The following is a 15,668-nucleotide window of genomic DNA, read 5'->3' on the forward strand; positions in this document are numbered from 1 at the left end:
CTTGTTTTCAAAAGGTCATGTGACAAGAAGAGCATTTTACTCTAGTCTTTTGAGGTAGACAGAAAAATACAATAGACATCATCACTCCATACCTTTAATCATATCAGAATAAAAAAAAAAAAATCAACAAAATATAAAATAAAACTGAAATTACGATCCCTGCAGGGAGTGTTTTTATAAAAGGTCATCAGTCATACTCAGAGTCCTGTCTCACAAAGTAGGATTTATTGCCAAGCTTGCTAACTTTACTTAGTTTGATCTTATCCTGTTTTTTTTCTGTCTCACAGCAGTGGATAACTTATTGTTTATCTACATCACCATGTAAACTTTCCACAACTAACCTGCCACAAGGTTAAGTTCCTTTTTAGAGACCACAAACAGCTCTTGGACCAATGTGCTGTCAGAAAAGTAAAAATGTAGACTCCCAAATTCAGTATTCTGAATGTGCATTCAAGACCTCTTAACACTGCTAGGGATGCAACTAATGATTGCGAAAAGTCAGGATCCAAACCAACGCATTCTCGTTATAGCAAGGGATAGACAATAGAATTGTGTTAAGGTTTAATTAAGTATAGCTGACGTATGACCTTTCAGATGGCCTATATTTTTAAAATATTAAATATTTTTTTAACATCGCTTTTAGAAAATCTAATATAGCACACATGTAGCGATGAGATTATCATTATTTCTAATTTATACAGAGATCTGACAAAACATAATTCTTAAATATCTTGGTTTACCTGGAACTACTTTACTACTCTGCACTCCATTAAATGTGGGTAGTGACGCGTTTCTGCACGCCCTCGAATGTTCTCCATGGGCTTTCAAAATAAAGTGCAGTTCAAGTTAATACGTAATCGCGTCTCGTAGAAACATTTCTGCTTCTTAATCAAATACTACAAAAAATAGCTGAATTTGCATCACCGGCACACTCGGATCTATTTAATAACATTTTAGAGGGTTATCATCAATATTGTGACAAGTACCCTGCCATTCGTACTTACGCCAGCGTTTCTTAGATGTGCGCCAGTCACACGTTTTCCCGTTCAGACAATTCAACAGCCGAAAAATATTCGCGCCTTCACTAGGCTGCAGTTTTAAGACAATGCGGTATGTGTGCCGCCTGGACAGTTAATGGTAGGACCCTATAAGACATATCGTTGTCACACTTCTGGAAATTGGTCCTGTAACTAACGGAGCTGCTGATATAGGCTAAGGGGGCGAACAAAGTTTTAGGTCATCTCTAACTCACAATCAAGCATTTGACAAATAAGTCACCATAAAAGTAATTTAAAATAACCCTGAACACAAACACAAATGTTTTTTGTTTAATACTGGAAGATATTTTAATAAAGCTGCCAATTTTCGATTTTCTGTAACACCAGGCTAAGTGAAGAAATAATTGTAGTTTGATTATCTAAACCTGGATTGACAGAAAATGTTAACTACCATTTTAAAATGAGTTAAATGAGGCGAATTTGTTACGTTTCTTGAGGCTGAAACGTAATCTGAAATCCTAGCAAAGTTAAACTTGCCTCTAGAGGCAGGCATCACACTCTCTGGAAGGTTGCTACTAAACCTCGTTTTTAGAGTGGAGACCTAGCTTTGGTAGCGTTGCGCCATCGCCCCTTCCTAAAACACCAATTCCATCACCTTGTATCTCTTTCCTCAAAGCAAACAAAACATTTGCTGTGTTTCCACACAATCCTTCACAGAAAGGGTAAACCTTACGAAGATACGCCGCCGAGCAGAAAGACGGGTCTTTTCTGCGCTACCGGTAGCCTAGGTTTTTGTAACTTGAAGGTTTTTACCATCGAAGGTTAAGTGATATGGAAGTTAGCGCACTACTCTTTTGCATTTAGTACGACCCGCCTTCTGACGTCACGGCCCGTTTAATACAATTAAAAACCTCAAGCGGGTGGAGCAGCAGACACACCAAAGACCAGTTAATGCTCTACGGCAACCTTCTGTAAGAACTTATTTTGGACCAAAGATTGAACTGCTTTTCACTTTGAAGGACCCTTATCTTACTTTTTTAAGCACACAATGGCAAATGAGAGCATACCCATAGAGGAAAGAAAGGCTTCCAACGGTGGGGCTCATGGTCTTTCTAAAGAATTGCCCGATCAGAAGAGTGTGCCAGAGACATGTTCGCAGAAGTTAAAAAGGATTGCCAGGGCAAATATGCTTGTGATATTGACCGTGGCAGCTGTTATCGTTGGCATTTTCATTGGTCTTAGCGTGAGACAGGCACAACTAAGCGAAACTCAGATAATCTACTTTGGTTTTCCCGGAGAGCTCCTGATTCGTTTGCTGAAAATGATCATTATTCCACTGGTAGTGTGTAGCTTGGTGTCAGGGGCTGCCAGCATCGACCCTACAGCTTTAGGGAAACTAGGCGGCTGGGCAATGTTGTTCTTCTTGGTGACCACGTTGATTTCATCAGCTGTCGGCGTTGTTATGGCGTTCATCATTCAGCCGGGTTCATCTGAAAGCGTCAAACCTAAAATCAATGGCGACGACATCCCTGAAGCTAAGGAGGTGATCGACTCGTTTTTGGACTTGATAAGGTAGGTTGCTACGTGGATTTGGTACACGCATGTTTTGTTTTGAGGTTAGTCACTAAGGTAGCAATGCGGAACTCAAGCGCTCGTTCAGTCTTATGAGTAGCTAATTTGTGTATCCCTTGAAACGTGGCTAATAATTGAAGCGTGTTTTAACTTGTGTACTACAACTGCTGTTACTTTTGGTTAATTTACTTTTATCTTAGATCGGCGCACCGACACATTACTGATTAAGACTGCAAGTGTTTTTAAAAAAAAAAAAAAATTAGCCACGTTAACTAGGGTTATAATGTCAGTGAAACGTTGCCTCACGTTTAATATTCAGTGTCCTGATCTGGGGGGCCCATTCAATAGCATGTAAATTCAGGTACCGGTCGCACTGATGAAAAACGCGGGTTCAGTTGCATCAGCTGTCTGCCACGTGCAGCCCAACGAGTTGAAGGGGGTGTTTCCAAAAGTTTTTAGCCACACCGCTGTTGCAAAGTCACACTGATGCGGAATGTTAAAACGTGCGTCAAGCATATATGTTGGCTCTTCATCGGGTCTTGCACTTTGTGATTTCAGTGATCTTATAAGACCGTAAGGTGATGGTGCCAGTAAATTCTTGGAAGAGTTCTATATTTGATTTGTGTTCTTAGCCAGACTGTATGATATAGACTCTCTAACGATAGACGTGAGGTTAAAGGAAACGATTACGTTAAGCGTACGTCATCCACGAGCGCGTCATGGCAGTCACCTAATGACGTCCTCTCATTGGTGGCTTGTAGACGAGCCTCGTAATGGTGGTCAGCCTGCGAATTTCACTGGGAGTTATACAGTGTATGACTGTATGTGACAAATAAACCAAATAAACCATGTATGTGACAAACAAATAAACCAAACTTGAATTTTATTTAGTTTTTCTGACACTGACAGAACTCAAATTTTGTGTAATCGGCCGTCACAGAGTGACACCTTGTGCGTTCTGTGTCCACCCATCTTAATTCACGATCGAAGATATTGGTATGCGATGTGCGATTTGGCCTAAAATAGCTATATCGGGCCGATTATCAATCAACTCGACGTAGGATAATGTACGTTGATTCCCAGGGAGCACACTTTGTGTAATACTGATGTATATATGCAAGTCACTCTGGATGCAGAAAATGTAAGCTGCCTCAGTTGGTTCCAGTTTTAACTTTACTGAGCTTAAGAGAATATCACAGCGTTATGTATGCAAAGCCTGAGCTTAACTACCCTGACACCAGCATCATGCATCACTGCAATGTTTGGGTTGTATTGAACTACAGTTGAAGGAAAAGCTGGACCCAACTCGACTGTACATTTTAAATCAAAGGATTAAAGTTATTGCACACTCACTGAATGTTTAACATTGATAACCAGAATATATTTTATAGTGACAATTTATTTTCTATTTATTTTTTATTTTTTGTCAGATGACTATCATTTCAACAGTGCAAGATTGCCAGCTAACAAGTTGCACATTTTGTGGTTTAAATCTCTTGAGTCTTTAATCAAAAGGGTATTTTTGAGCATCTTCAGCATGAGTCACAAGAAGTCATGTTGCTCACATCTGTTCATGTTGTCTTCTGTTTTTGTCAACTCTTGGCCATTCCTTGAGTGTTCTACTCTGGTCCTTTTGTTTCTACTGTTATGTACAAAATAATAGCAGTCTAACATCACTAATGTATTTAATTACTGATTTTGTCAGAAAAGATGATACAACATAGGGGAAAAAATCCATGATTAGGTGTAGCCGAGTAATGGGCAGTGGTGACATGCATGCTGCTAATTGGGTGTAATTGACTAATTTTTGAATATATCAAATACTGGAAGAGATCATGTTGTCTTATGCTGAAGAAGAAATGCCCTTGAAACGGGCATTTCAGCAGGACAACGACCCCAAACACACCAACAAGCGGGCAACATCCTAGTTTGATTCCAAACTAACAAAATTGATTTTATGAAGGGGCCAGCCCAATCCCCAGACCTCAATCTGATTGAGAATTTGTGGAGTGAAATCAAACATGCTGTTTTTGATGCAAAACCCAAGAATGCAGAAGAACTGTTGAATGTAGTCCAGTCAGCTGGAATATCTGTTCGCATGTGTCAGATGTTAGTTGACTCCATGCCACATAGATGTAAAGCAGTTATCAGAAATAAAGGTTATACAACTAAGTATTAGTTCAGTGATCACCAGAAAAGCTAAATCTGTAAACTTTGTTTATACTGTAAATATTTTGGTCTGTAAATGAAAATGAAGAGACACTGCTATTTTTTTTAACAGCCTATTTGTTTTTTTTTGTTTGTTTTTTTTCTACATTTTCAGTTGATCGATATTTTGTTGATGTTTTTCATTAGGAATTGAATGTGCAGTGCTCCCAATGCCTTTTATGAGGATTGAGCTTTTTCTCAGTTGTTCATTTTTAAAATTCTTTTTGGTTCACACTGATTGGATTGCTCGATGGACCAAGCATCTTGATTTGCCAGCCCCATACCAACTAGTACTGTCGAATACGTGTATAGTTACAGCACTCATTGTTTAAGGGTAAATTAAGCTTCCGTGGTAGTACTTAAACACCAGGCTGACAACTGTTAGCAAATGTTAGCATGCATACTGTTAGGAGTATTGCTTAGTTTGCTACAACTTAGTTGTCCTACATTTGGTTGTAGGGAGTTTATTTATTTATCCCTGAGCCAGTTTACTCAGGTTCCTGGTGTCACTTCTATGGGCAGTCTCTAACGGTGGCCGCCCATGGAAATCCTTGTTGTTTTGCATTGCTGTCTATTTCATGTTTCGAATCAAGCAGCAGGATATGTTTGACATACTGCAGGAGGACTGGGAGTCACCATCTGTCTGTTACTACACACCCACCTGTCGTCTGTCCGTTGCAGGTCCTATGGCACATGTGAAACATTTAGATTTCTATCCATGCAAAATATTAGCCCTGTCTGTAAACTGATGCCTGTGTGCAAGTATGTCTGTTGCCAATTATAAATGCAACCAGACTTTTCTTGGACATGCAGTCCTGCTTGAGATTTGGCAGAGTAATTGTAAGGAATAGACGGGGAGGGGAGGGGAGGAGGGGGGGGGGGTTTAAAAAAATCTTATGGGTCAGATGCTTTCTTAAGAATTTACAGACAGGAAAAGTGACGCTTCAGTCCACCAACATCTGCAATGTGGAACTTTTTGTGTTTCCCTATCTTTCTCCTTCATTCCTTCTCGGAATCTTGAACTCTGTGTGCCTGCTTGAGCGGGAAAAACAAGCTAGAAATACATCAGGACATGATCATAACCTACCTCATGATATTACAGTTGTACACCACTTTCTTGTCTTTGTCTCTAGAAATATTCAGGTGAACCTCTGTTCACTTTGTCTCCTGACGTATCTATAAAGAATGAATTGTTTGTTTTATTCCAACTACAAGTAACACCGATGGCTGTTTTAGTAGTTTCAACTGTCAGTGAATAAAAGAATACAGTAATTTCTTTCAAATAACGTGCAAGCTGCAGGTTTTTCCAGTCTTACAGGGATACATAATGTTGAGTAGCTACAGAATGCTGTGTTTATTCTTAAATTTGTGATTAGCTGATATGTGGACAATATTGTGAAATTTTATGGCTTCAGTCTCAACCAGATCAGGGCCATTGGGCCCTAGTGTAGTCCTTGCTTAGGAATGAATGATTTCACTGAGGTGGTAGTTAAAGGTAGAATTTGGGCTAAATAAAAGTCTAAATTAAGCTAGCTTTTTCCACATGACAACTGGAGGCTAGGCTGTTAAGGCATTAGAAGTTTTGTAATGGACATTTTATGGAAAGTAATCTGCTTGGTTGTTTATAAGAGGCTTATAATGAAAATTGATTAAGAATGAGAGGGATGAGGCACTGATGTAGCTGGTTAATATTTGTGAAACCAGAACGTTTGTGCTCCTAGCAGTTATATTCATGCTGCTTCTGCATCCTATACAGGCCTCACTTAAGCATAAGACATTAACATAGCCTAGTGTGCAATATACGTAGTGTTTGGTATAAAAGTCTAACATGGTGGTTTCTTGTTCCCTTTCAGAAACATCTTCCCCTCCAACCTGGTTGCTGCTACATTTCAGTCGGTGAGTATTGCATCACTGAACTGTTTTTGTTCTGGTGTTACTACATCTTCACTCAGTGAAATAACCCTGGGTAAATGTTATGCTGTAACAAAGAAATTAAGAAATTGTTCTTAAAATTAATTTTATTGAGAGAATAATGTAGTTCCCCCCCCCCCCCCAGTATACTACCAGCTATAAGCTTGTTGCAAAAGATAAGAATGGCACAAACATCACTCTGGAAAAGGTAAGTTAGTCTGTTAATGCTAACAGAAACATGCTTGTAATTTAATTTTTTGTACATGTTTGACATGCAGCGTGTGTGTGTGCGCATGTAGATTCCAGTAGCTACAGATGTAGATGGTATGAACATCCTGGGCCTAATAGTGTTTGCCATGGTGTTTGGTGTGGCACTGAGGAAACTGGGAGAGGAAGGAGAGATTTTGATCAAGTTCTTCAATTCCTTCAATGAAGCAACCATGGTGCTGGTGTCTTGGATCATGTGGTAGGTAAACATCTCAGTATGGTATTTGTAGCTTTTGATTCAAAGATTCTGTCCATTTTCTTATGTGTCTACAGTGTTGGTGCTCTCAAAGATTTATGAAGTAAATTATCACTTTGTCGGAATTGTATTCTAAATTTGGCATTATTTTTTAGGTATGCCCCAATAGGTATCATGTTCTTGGTGGCTGCTAAGATTGTTGAGATGGCTGACGTGGGGATGCTGTTTGCCAGCTTGGGGAAGTACATTTCCTGCTGTGTGATTGGTCATGCTATACATGGCCTGATAATCCTGCCACTTATTTACTTTGTAATCACTCGGAAGAACCCTTACACCTTCCTTCTGGGCCTGATGACCGCTCTTGCAACTGCATTTGGAACTTCCTCGAGGTAGGAGCTTAAAAGCAACATTTTGTCCAAACTAACCCTGTTGCCTTTTTATATTCAGTAACATCGACTTTTTTTTCCTATGTTTGAATGTACATGTGAAGCTACATATTATTTTATTTTCCCTTTGAATGTTTTTTGCACATTTTTATGAGGACCTGTAATTCTTATTTGCCAAAAATAAGAGTAATGACAGTGTATCATCATTTTAATCTATATAACTGAATGGATTTGTTGATCACATAGTATGCAGTTGCAATTACATCAATAATGTATCCTAAATGAGCTCAGGTGATGATAAACAATGTATATTTCTCTTGATGTGTGGTGAGAGCAATTCTCCATGTGTTTTAGTTCTGCATCATTACCTCTGATGATGAAGTGTGTGGAGGAGAATAACGGTGTATCCAAGCATATAAGTCGCTTCATTCTACCCATTGGTGCCACTGTCAACATGGACGGAGCTGCCTGTTTCCAGTGTGTGGCTGCTGTGTTCATAGCCCAGCTCAATAACATTCCACTCAACTTTGTCCAGGTCATCACCATACTGTGAGTGCAGCCATCCTGACAGTCATGCTTATACTCCCACAGTAATTGGCTCATATGAGCAATGAGGAAACTCGAAGCTGATTTTGGTGTCCCTTTTCTGTTGCAGAGTGACAGCCACGGCCTCCAGTGTGGGCGCTGCTGGCATCCCTGCAGGAGGTGTGCTGACACTGGCCATCATCCTGGAGGCTGTTGGTCTGCCCACTAATGATCTCTCTCTCATCTTGGCTGTGGACTGGATTGTGTAAGTGTAATTGCAGGGCAAAAACCAGAACAGTATAGGAAAAAAAAAACCCCTCTGGATCTTATAAAACAAACCCCTGTCTTTCCTTTTTCTTACTTTTAGTGATCGCACCTGTACAGTCATTAACGTGGAGGGTGATGCTTTTGGGGCAGGGCTACTGCAGTTCTTCACAGACCGCACCAGTAAAAAAGAGGTGATGGAGCTGAGTGAGGTGCGATCGGATAAGCCTGAGCACTCTCCTCTCATTGAGAAACCTGCCGGACTGGAAACTTCTAGACCACAGGCCAGTGAGAGAGAGTCCATCATGTAGACTAACCTAAAATTTGATTCCAAATATGTTTCTGCACTCTGAATCGATCTTTACTACGAGGGAGAAAGTGTGTTTTCAGTGAAAGGGGGACGACAAAACGGTCTAGGCCTGGGTTTTCACATTGTATAAACCCTTTTTGAAGCCTTACTTTTGAGAACAGGTGATGGTTTCTGTTTTTCTACAGCACCTTTTGTCTTATCTGAAATGGGTTTCAAGCCAAAGCACACACAGGAACTGTGCCAAAAATAAGTTGAATGTTAGTGCTGCAGTAATATTCCATTCTTGGGTCAATGGTAATGTTACAAGATTATTTTCAATTAAAAATTACTGTAGAATGAAGTAACACTCCATAATCATTTTCTGTTATAGGTGATGTTACTTTGTGTGTGTGTGTGTGTGTGTGTGTGTGTGTGTGTGTGTGTGTGTGTGTGTGTGTGTGTGTGTGTGTGTGTGTGTGTGTGTGTGTGTGTGTGTGTGTGTGTGTGTGTGTGTGTGTGTGTGTGTGTGTGTGTGTGTGTGTGTGTGTGTGTGTGTGTGTGTGTGAGAGAGAGAGAAGCAAGTCTTAAATTGTTACAATGCACCAACTATATAATGACTTTTCTGGTAATGGTACACATGAAAGAATATTTTGTTAGTTTAAGAAGTCCAGTGCTAAGATTACTTTAAATTTAAATGCTGAAAAGTAATGCACTGGTATGGATTCAGGCTAGATCCTTAAATCATGCTGATGCTAAAATTAAAGCATAATTAGATTCCTTTTAGTATAATCTAATCCAAATCTAAGATCCATCTGTTTCTGGACTGTAGAAATGATATGGAAACTGTATCCATTAGATTGGTGTGTGCTTTTATTGCTCCTAAGTAGAAACTTTTGTCTTTATATTTAAAACTTTGTATTTGTATCCTCCCCTTTTTAAATGAGAGATTTTATGGTCTCTAAAATGATTGTACTATCGCATAATTTAATTATACTGTTTTGTTTTTTTGTTTTTTTTGCTGCTTTGTTTCATCATTTCACATAGCAGACATATTGACTTGTTTTCATAGACATTATGCCATTGCAACATGAGTCATATGTTGGATTTTTCTCCTATTAAATTTATAAATTCCAGTCAAAGGTTTGTGTACACCTGAATCTATTTAAAGGCATGAATATTAAATGGATAATTCAGAACTTTCATTCTCTCCACTACAAGTACTCAGCATGTGTAGGCTCATTTCTTCGAGACTGATGAAAAAGCACTGTAGGCAGCTGCTTCAAGAAGTTGTAACTGTGTTTAACACAGCCACAGCATAATCACATGTAGTGTTTTGATGCTCATTCCCCTCCCCCTGAAATGTAGAAAATGGTAAAAATAGAGTAGGTGTGTCCAAAGTTTTGACTGGTAGCACATAAGTGTGTGCTTAAAACATATTTTAACCAATATGTGTAATTCATCCGATGTGTAAACTTGTCTAATGTTTTAGTTTGTCCTCATGAAGTATGCCTAGTAGATATTGATTTCTCCAAAATGAAAAAAACAAATGAAATGTGTCACAAGACTCCAGTATATCTGACTGCATGGGTCCTCTTTCCATAAGTGCACTCTGTCACTCTGTTTTAAGTGCAGCACTAAGCTGTGTAGGTGTTTTCAAGAGCATATTTGTCTTTGTGCAAACAACAGAGAGGCTCATCTCAATTAAGAAGAGGTGTCTGGTTTCTTCCTCTTGGATAGAAGTGCAAGGATCATGCCAGTTTCACTGTGAGGTTGAACACCCAACCAACTAAGTTGGCTTGATAAAGGCGCTGGTGTTAGATGCCACCAGAAAACATACTGGAAACCTGTTTTGTAATGATGTCCTTCATAATCATAGATGTGCAGTTCCAAAAATGTTTTAATGTTACCAAAGAGTTGTTTGTCAGGTTTACACCTTGTTTAAAATGCACGTCTGTTCTTTAGTGAAACAGTTTAGGCATGTTCAGGCATATTTTTTTGGGGATCGAATGTATTGTCCTGTTTTACAGTACATGAAATTGGTAAGATGCCTAAGAAGAAAAAGCAAATTATTCACCACTCCCTCTCAATTACATTCTACTTTTGCTAAGTGTTTGAATGGACTAGTCTGACACACCCTCATAACCTTGTTCCATGTAGGAGTGGTGCACAACATTTTTCTGTGTGCCATATATTTTGGGGGCGTTTTGCATTTGATGGTGCAAAAGTTTCATTCCTATAGGTATTTCACTGTGCCAGTGAGAAGATTGTGTGGTGTTGGTTGTGTTACTGGAGCCAAAGAAAACCCACGTGGAGAATATGCAGAATGTTCTTGTGACATGCCTTTGGAATAAAGTGGGTTTTTTTGTAATTAACTTCTTTGTGGTTACTTTAATTTCTTGATTGTCACAGTGTGTTCAGCCAGGCAGCTCTACCAATCAACGGAGTTCCATGTGGTATATCCAGAAAAGTTATAGGGATTTGCCAACATTGATGCAAGGTTACCATTTAGAATGAAAGCCCGAATCAACTTTGTACAGAGACTGAAACAGGTTGATGCTGAGGTTGGTCAGTAATTTGCTCTGAATAGACAACATTAACTGTACACCTACAAGATTTCTATGTCAGACAAAGTCTAGATGTTGGCATACATTTGCTAGCTGTCCTCTAGCCCTTCATTAGTGAGTCATTTCTAACCTGAGGACAGGATCATTTTGAGTGGTGGACTGTTCCCAACCCACTTGTTGCACTGATGAGCATAAGTGCCAGAAACACTGCTGTGCCAGATAAATATGTTTCAACTGCACAACAACGCTGCTACCATGGTGCATTAATACTGTGTGGGAAAGAGTTTTCTGTCCAATTAATATTCAGTGAGCCCGGTGATCAGCACGTGACTAGTTATTAACAGGGTACAGGGAATCGGATTAATCATGCATGTGAACAGGCGGGGTACAGGTGTAGCCTGTGAGCTGGGTACAAAGCAGGTGATTCTAATAGAGACGCATATTTGAATCAAGTTGACGCATTTCAGTTTTGGAATGGAGGAAAAAAAAATACAGATGAATCCTAAAAAATGTTTTGTTGAGAGAGGAAATATAACTATTTTAGTGCAACTGTTTAAATATAAAATACCTAGCTACATTTGGTGTATTAAAATCCATAAAACCGATTTGAAAGAGGAGACGCAGTTGTTTTTATTCCTCTGCTACCACCTCGTGGTCAACCTGATATGTTGCAAGGTCGTATTTTGCACAGAAAAATTACAATGACTTTCCACATTCTTTGTTACCTTTTATTGTTCCAGTTTCCACAGGTTTCAGTTTTTCTCTTAAAAATAATCTAAGCTACACTTTAAGTTCCTAAAATAAAGGAACAAAAACAATGTTTTTGTAAATATTCCAACCAATTTCTCAATAAAATGTTATTACCAGCTATACAGAAACTGATATTAGTGTACATGAGAACATATTTCATTGTATTCACCTATGAATTGACATGACATTTCATTGCACATAATTTTACACTCTTTTAAAAATATAGAAAACCAACTATTTGTGCAAATGATTGCGATGATGTAGCAATGATGAGAGCTTTGTGCATATTCAATAGCAGTAATATTGAGGAATAGGTGGGGATAATATGTACTCATTAAAAATCTAGTTGCCTAGTAACATACTAAATAAACCAAACAAGATAAAATTAAATTAGCTTGAATATCAAATACAAATATGTGCAAAAATCAGTAGTACATATAACAGCTGCTTCTCAGCTTGATACATTTATACACTTTCTATGTAATGCCAAATGAATCTTCAAGTTTTAGTGAGCAGCTATGAGTTGAGTATTTAAGATGTAAATTAAAAATAATTAAATAAAAATGTTAAGACATTTGTAAAATTGACTATATTCACAACCAGCACATGCTACTTGTATTGTGTACAAATTGACCTTGCTGCTTGACCAATGTCGTAATAAAAAGAACGTTGAACTTTGTTCTTACTTGGAGAGAAAGACGACCATCTCTAGTACTTTCTGATTACTTCAAAACAGATACTTCAGTCTGGTCTGAGTCCCTTTTTGTGCAGCTTTTTGAAATTTACGGACACATGATTACAAGTCCTGAAAAACAGTTCAGTTGGCAGCTGTTCTGTATCTGCTGACATTTTTTAAATTCTCTGACCATTTCATACCATGGAGCAGAGTAATGACACCCCTAATGCCTTTTTTTGCGATTGGCAAAGACTCAAAAACAAATTTGGAAACCTTTAAAATATAACTCCAAAGTTCATCATCAGATAGCCTTCAGTTATGGCCTCACTGTCGACTTCTATCCAGCCTTTTCTTGGCAGGGTTGGGATACTCAGGGTTCTCAATTACCCCTTCCCCAAATTTGAGCTCCAGGAACGCTCGGTGATTGTTGGGTCCATAAGCTGTGATGCCAGCAAATGGCATGGGCACTAAAGGCCGGAGGAAGTGTTCAGGGAACTCCACATCCTGTTTGTGCTCAGTCCATGTATCCTTAGTCATCACTCCATTCCGGGGGTAGAAGGGCCAAAGATCCACATGCAGATGGTTGGCCTCACTGTACTGTATTCGGTAGAAGTCTCCCTCTATTGCTCGCTCCCATACATATCCATTAGCATCCACCAGTGACCCTGAGTCCAAGTTCTTCAGATATTCACATTTAGGTACATCCTCCAAGTAGATACCCAAATCAACATCATAGTCCCAAGGGATGATGTCCTGATGTCTGGCCGCCCCTAAAAGACTACCTCCTTCCAGCCAGTAGCGCACACCTGAGCTCTCTAGGATGTGGATGACATACTTTGTAGTTTCGCGTAGGGCACGCAAGCAGCAAGGTGGAGTCCAGCGCTCCATGTACAGATACTCGGGTGTAGCATCATGCACTGTGCCAAAGCATCGTGCTGTCTCCTTGCTGCAGCCATACCACTGATCCCTTCCATCTGGCCATATCAAGCGCTTCAGGCCAAAGCTCCGCATAAGCTGGCTGCTAGCCTCCTTCAGACGACTGTCTGACTTCCATTGGTTGTGCGCTGAGCTGAAGAGTGGTCGGTGGCTTGCAGAGAACGACGGCCCCTCCAGCAGCTTGACCTTCCAGCCCCGCACTGCCGTCTGTATAAACAATGCAGACAGAAGGGGGCGTGCTAACGGGACCGACAGGTTAAACAGGTCCTCAGCGCGAATGAGGACTACGGCATCGCCGTGCAAGGCTGTGCACACACTGCCACTGCTTCCCAATGATGCAAAAGAATAAGTGGCAGTCCATTCCTTCAGGCTCACCTGCAGGTGCAAACATTGGACAGCAGCACGGTTCAGCACTGGGGCTGCAACCAGTCGAACTGGCCCACCTCCCTCCCCCTCCAGCTCACGAACCAGCCTCTCGAGCTGTCGTCCATGCTCCAGCTCGACCCCATCAGGAGCTAGCAGCACAAACTCAGTCTGCACATGGAATTCTGGGCGATGTGCTTGAGGAGACTCTTCTGGGCTAGGAGACAGCACCAGCAACCGGACATTCTCAGGTAGAGTCAGAGGAGGGTAAGGCAGCGTATCTGCCACAACAAGGAATGGCACATCTGGCCTCTGCCGTAAAAAAGAGCGTGCCACATCACCCACATAGTTCTCAAAGTCTTCAAACTCACGTAAGAGAACAGTCACACGAGGACTCCGTGTACTGATCTCTCTGTTAGCCACTGCCAGACCTCCCACCAGACCGCCTGCAGCCATTAGACCAGACACAGTTAGGGAGGCTTTTCTCAAACCCTTGCCTTGCCCGTGACGCTTCTCCATCATCTGCTGCTGGGCCCGAGACACATAATAAAGAATTAGCAAGTTCAGCACAATGGCTCCTGTTAAGAGAGCCTGGCAAAAACTGATTCGCATTGTGACTACAAAGGCTTCACACTTGTATAATGCAAAAGGCAACTGGCACACCATGTGGTTTATGTGCAGTCTTGAAGCGAATTCATCTGTGTTGCTGTTCTTTTGAGTGTAGACATTATGCTCTGAACACACACTGTCCAAAGTGTTACACTCTTTCCAACTAGTAAGAGGTTAGGGAGTCATGTTCATATTTTCTTGTTATGGTGCAAAAATACACTACAGGCACATCTTTTTAAGAGAGCTTATCATAGATAAGAGTCGGCAATCTTCTTATCCTTGTGGTACTACTGAAGTCATTCTTAGGAGGCAGCTGATGAACTCTGGATCACCTGGCTTATCTTGAACTTCACTAGACTCACTGGAAAACATACATAGTCATAAATAAACTTTAAAATGGAGCATCCAAAGTGTGCAGTAAACAGACATACTAGGTTATCTCTCATCAATTTAGAAAAAGCAAAAAGGCTTTGATTTGTCACAACTTTTTGTTCTATTTAAAAGCTCTTAATCATTGCACTGACTTTTTATTCTTGCCAACAAGGAGGACCCAGAAATATTTCAGATAAAATAAATACATTGTTATTCCAATTAGAAAGTCTGCTAATTCCCTAAAAGAGAGTGGATTGTTAAAGAACACTCGACTTTGGCGCTGAAACGCGAACCGGACAAAACTATTACCGGGTTCAAACAGGTAACCTGGCCATGGTTCAGTTCACTACTGATTTAAAACGAAGGTAAGGACATTCCATCTATATATAAACACAACAGCGCAATACATTTCTGATGGCTAGTCAGTGTTTTACATATCATTATAATTAAGACAGTTGCAAACATTCACCGATTGCGCTTCTAAATGCACGTCATTAAGGCAAAGTAAACCATTTGCAGCTGTGTAGACTTTGATGTCTACCGAACGTGCAATACACACATGCACAAAGCGTATACAAATCAACGCGGACAGCTTATTGGCGCAAAACACCCGTATTACGCATAACTGTATAATTACCCATCGTCACATTGTGCCTGGTTACATTGTAGCCGTCCTGTTTCGTAAATAATCAAGTACAGGAAGCTTAACGGATATCACAATATGGCAGGAAGCCTCCTGATGGGGTGTGCTTCTGCGCACAATCCTAAACCTAATGGATGGA

The 15,668-nt window shown here is 40.2% G+C and overlaps 2 protein-coding genes across 3 annotated transcripts; one reads left to right on the top strand and one right to left on the bottom strand.

The window, feature by feature from the left end:
• The first annotated feature begins 1,910 nt into the window (after positions 1-1,910).
• slc1a5 (solute carrier family 1 member 5) lies at positions 1,911-10,988 on the top strand. Its single transcript, XM_035534240.2, has 8 exons — positions 1,911-2,570; positions 6,632-6,674; positions 6,835-6,897; positions 6,989-7,155; positions 7,308-7,541; positions 7,893-8,087; positions 8,194-8,328; positions 8,431-10,988. Exons 1-8 carry the CDS (start codon positions 2,047-2,049, stop codon positions 8,636-8,638), a joined length of 1,569 nt encoding a protein of 522 aa, XP_035390133.1. The 5' UTR covers positions 1,911-2,046; the 3' UTR covers positions 8,639-10,988.
• A 906-nt stretch (positions 10,989-11,894) lies between these two features.
• On the bottom strand, positions 11,895-15,665 carry fkrp (fukutin related protein). 2 transcript variants are annotated; one of them, XM_027013393.3, is made up of 2 exons: positions 15,524-15,665; positions 11,895-14,875 (listed from the first exon to the last, which is right to left on the bottom strand). In XM_027013393.3, the coding sequence occupies exon 2, from the start codon at positions 14,569-14,571 to the stop codon at positions 12,931-12,933; it is 1,641 nt and encodes a 546-aa protein (XP_026869194.1). In that variant the 5' UTR covers positions 14,572-14,875; positions 15,524-15,665; the 3' UTR covers positions 11,895-12,930. The 2 variants fall into 2 exon arrangements, with proteins under 2 accessions (XP_026869194.1, XP_081556630.1); XM_081700504.1 differs by having other exon boundaries at positions 11,895-14,430; positions 15,524-15,563.
• Between the last annotated feature and the right edge of the window lie 3 nt (positions 15,666-15,668).

The sequence above is a fragment of the Electrophorus electricus genome, chromosome 17, assembly GCF_041902795.1.
Source record: "Electrophorus electricus isolate QZ-2024a chromosome 17, ASM4190279v1, whole genome shotgun sequence".
Taxonomy (NCBI): domain Eukaryota; kingdom Metazoa; phylum Chordata; class Actinopteri; order Gymnotiformes; family Gymnotidae; genus Electrophorus; species Electrophorus electricus.